General features: G+C 64.1%; 1 protein-coding gene across 1 annotated transcript; it reads right to left on the minus strand.

The window, feature by feature from the left end:
* Positions 1–313: 313 nt before the first annotated feature.
* ZBTB12 (zinc finger and BTB domain containing 12) lies at positions 314–2,682 on the minus strand. Its single transcript, XM_012000558.1, has 2 exons — positions 2,533–2,682; positions 314–2,024 (listed from the first exon to the last, which is right to left on the minus strand). Exon 2 carries the CDS (start codon positions 2,002–2,004, stop codon positions 625–627), a length of 1,380 nt encoding a protein of 459 aa, XP_011855948.1. The 5' UTR covers positions 2,005–2,024; positions 2,533–2,682; the 3' UTR covers positions 314–624.
* Positions 2,683–3,129: the final 447 nt, after the last annotated feature.

Raw genomic sequence — 3,129 nt, forward strand, 5'->3', positions numbered from 1 at the left:
CTACCCAGGATGTGCACCCCATGTTCTCTTACCTGGCGTCTTACTTTGTTCTCCCTCAAATTTCAGCAAGCCTCATACTCGCAGTCCCATTTCCCCAGCATGCAAGAACTGTCTCCCCCTTCCTTTTCTGGGACTCAATAATCTTTTCCCCTTACCACTCCCTCACCCCAGGTCTATTCTAAGCAGGAGCATGTCCTCCTGCCAAATTCCCTCCCTGTACCCACCCACCCACCCACCCTTCTTATCTGGAGAAATGTCAGAACCTTTCCCTGGGCAGCCTTAGCCAGGAATAAAACATTTTTGTCTTCCCTTGTTATATAGGACCCTTTTCCCTCCCTCCACATACACATGCACCTCTAAGAGAAGGAAGTCTTTCTCTGGGACCCCGTATTTCCCTGGCCTACTCCAAGAACCCTGTCCCCAGCTCCAGCTTCTTGCACTCTGAAGAGCAACAGTCTTCTCTCCAAGGAATCATCTTCCCTCTTTCAGGATGTGTGCATCTGCTCAGCCTCCTACTCTTACCTTTCTGCCCCAGACCCCCCACCCCCCAATTCTCCTGGACCAAAGAGCCCTTTTCCCACCCAGCCCAGGGACCCCAGCCTCCTGGCCTCCACGCCTGCGCGGCTAGCGGATGAGGACGTTGATCTCGGCCACACTGGCCTCCAGCACGTTCTCGGCCGTGGTCTTGCCGTGTTGCTCCTTGAGGTGCCGCCTAATGGCAGGCTTGTGGGCGAAGCGCACGTCGCAGTAGGAGCAGCGGTAGGGCCGCGCTCCCGAGTGCAGGTTGAGGTGGTCGTGCAGGGTGGACTTCTGTGTGAAGCACTTGCCGCAGATGCCGCACGAGTGTGACTTGACACCACGATGCACGTTCATGTGGCGGTTGAGGTTGCTGCTGTGGTTGAACTGCTTGCCACAGCGAGGGCACATGAAGATGAAGTGCTGCGCCCGCATGTGGAAGACCAGCTTCTCCACGCCCTGGAACACTTCCGGGCACTTGGTGCATTTGATGTTCTTTAAGGGGTTTCCACCCGAGAATCCCCCAGGCAGGGGTCCCCGGCTGCCCCCCGCCCCCAGGCTGCCCCCCGCCCCCCGGGCAGCCATGGCCACCGCTGCTGCTTCCACCAGGCCCGAGGTGGCCCCCACGCTGGCCCGGCCTCCAGGAATCAACAGCAGGCCCTCCCCTTCTGCGTCCTCGGACAGGCTATAGCAGGCCTTCACCACACCCTGTGGTGGGGCTACAGTGCTGGGGGGCACGCTGCTCTGGGCCAGCTCCCCAAGGTGGCCACCCACAGAGCCTCCAATGCCCAGACCCCCTCCCAGGCCTCCAGGGGGTTTGAGCCGGTGTGCCACCTCCAGGGCCGACTCCACCTTGACGATGCAGATGTCAGACACGTCCTCATCCTCATCCTCATCCTCTTCCTCCGCTTTCAGCTCCAAGTCCTCATCCAGTGGGAACTCCAGCTTCACTGGCCGCAGGAGTGGAGGGGGTAGAGGAGGTGGGGGTGGGGGCTTCGGGGCTGGCTTTGGGGTCCTGGCTGGAGGGAGGAGGGACTTGGTGGCGCTTACGCTGCTCACAAGGCTAGCCTCACTGACCCCATCATCTTTGAGGCCTATTTTGGGCTCAATGAACTGGCTGAGAGCATTCCGGCATTTCTCCACCACGTGCTCCATCTGCAGGTAGGAGGCGGCTGTCAGGTAGTTGACAATGTCCCTAACAGCGAATTCCAGGGCGCCCGTGTAGCAGGAGAGGAGCAGGTCGGCCACGATGCGTGCACTGTGCATCAGGGAGACCTGCAGCTCTGAGCTGGGGTTCAGCAGGAACTGGTCCCGCAGGAACGGTGAGCAGGCGGCCAAGATGACCTTGTGGCCTCGAAACTTGAGGCTGTCAGCCACAATGGTCACGTCGCAGAACCGCTCCTCTGCTCGGAGCTGGTTCATGTTCCGTAGCGTAGCGGCCTCGTGGCCAGGCAGCTGGAAGCGCAGGACTTCCACCCCAGAGGCCATTGTGGCGGGGGTGGGCAACCCTGGTTGGGAAGGAAACCGGTCAGAGACAAAGGTCTCTGGCTCTCCGAAGCCAAGGCTCCAGGACCCTCGCCCCCATTCTTGCCCAGCCCCCCGGCATCCGATCTCCCGGTCTTCAGATCTCTTCCTCAGTTTCCCCAACCCTGGGGAGGCGCTGTCCCTCTGAGAGGAGGGAGGCGTGGTTCTCGGGGGCGGGGCAGCGGCGTCCACACCCCCCAGCCCAGCAGCCCGCTAGGATGGGGCGAGCCCGCGCGCCCACAGTGGAAGGACGGAGAAAAGGGGGGGCAGAGGCCTGGGGCTCTGGACGCCGAGGTGGCCCCGGTTGCAGACTCTTCTCACCCCGCCCCCTTTACCGGCTGCCTCATTCCTCCGCCCCCCCTTACACGTTTGCACGCGCTTTTCACGTCCTCCCCCCGCCGCCTGCACGCACCGTGCACGCCCTGCCCCCACGCTCAGAGCTCCGTGGCACGCCCCCCCAGCCCCACGACCCTGAGTGCACGCTCCTCTCACCTGGCCCGGTTCCGCGCGCTGTTTTTTTTATCCCCTATTTTCCCCACCCCCCCGGGGCCTGCAGCGCCCCCCACACACGGGCAGGGCCTGGGCAGCGCGCAGGCGCGGGGGTGCACGGGGCGCGCGCGCGGGGCCGGCTCCGCGTGGGCGTAAGGGGGGAGGGGCGGGGGCGGCTCGTGCCGTGTGTTCCAGGCCCCGCGCGCGCGGCGGCGGCGTCGGCTAGGACTCGGGGAGGAGGAAGAGGGGAGGGAATTAAAGGAGCAGGATCCCCCCTTCCCGACCCCCCTTTCTTCACCAGCACCCCCACGCGGTTAAAGGGCCGGACGGCCTTGCCTCCTCTTTGGCCGGGATTATTTGTCCGCCAGAGCGGAAATACGTTCCACACCCCCCTCTTTCTCGCTCCCCCTCCTCTGTGCCTCCAGGCCCCGCGGCCAGTCTGCGCGTGCGTGCCAAGTGCCGCGCGGAGGGCCGCTCACTCGGGCCCGCCCCCCAATCCCGGCTGCCCATGGAGCTACCCGCTCCGCGTCCCCGCGTGCCCCGCCTGCGCAGCATCCCGCAGCGCGCGCGCGCACCCGTTCTCTAGGCTGCCGGCGCTGT

The sequence above is a fragment of the Mandrillus leucophaeus genome, unplaced genomic scaffold, assembly GCF_000951045.1.
Source record: "Mandrillus leucophaeus isolate KB7577 unplaced genomic scaffold, Mleu.le_1.0 Scaffold630, whole genome shotgun sequence".
In the NCBI taxonomy this organism is placed as follows: domain Eukaryota; kingdom Metazoa; phylum Chordata; class Mammalia; order Primates; family Cercopithecidae; genus Mandrillus; species Mandrillus leucophaeus.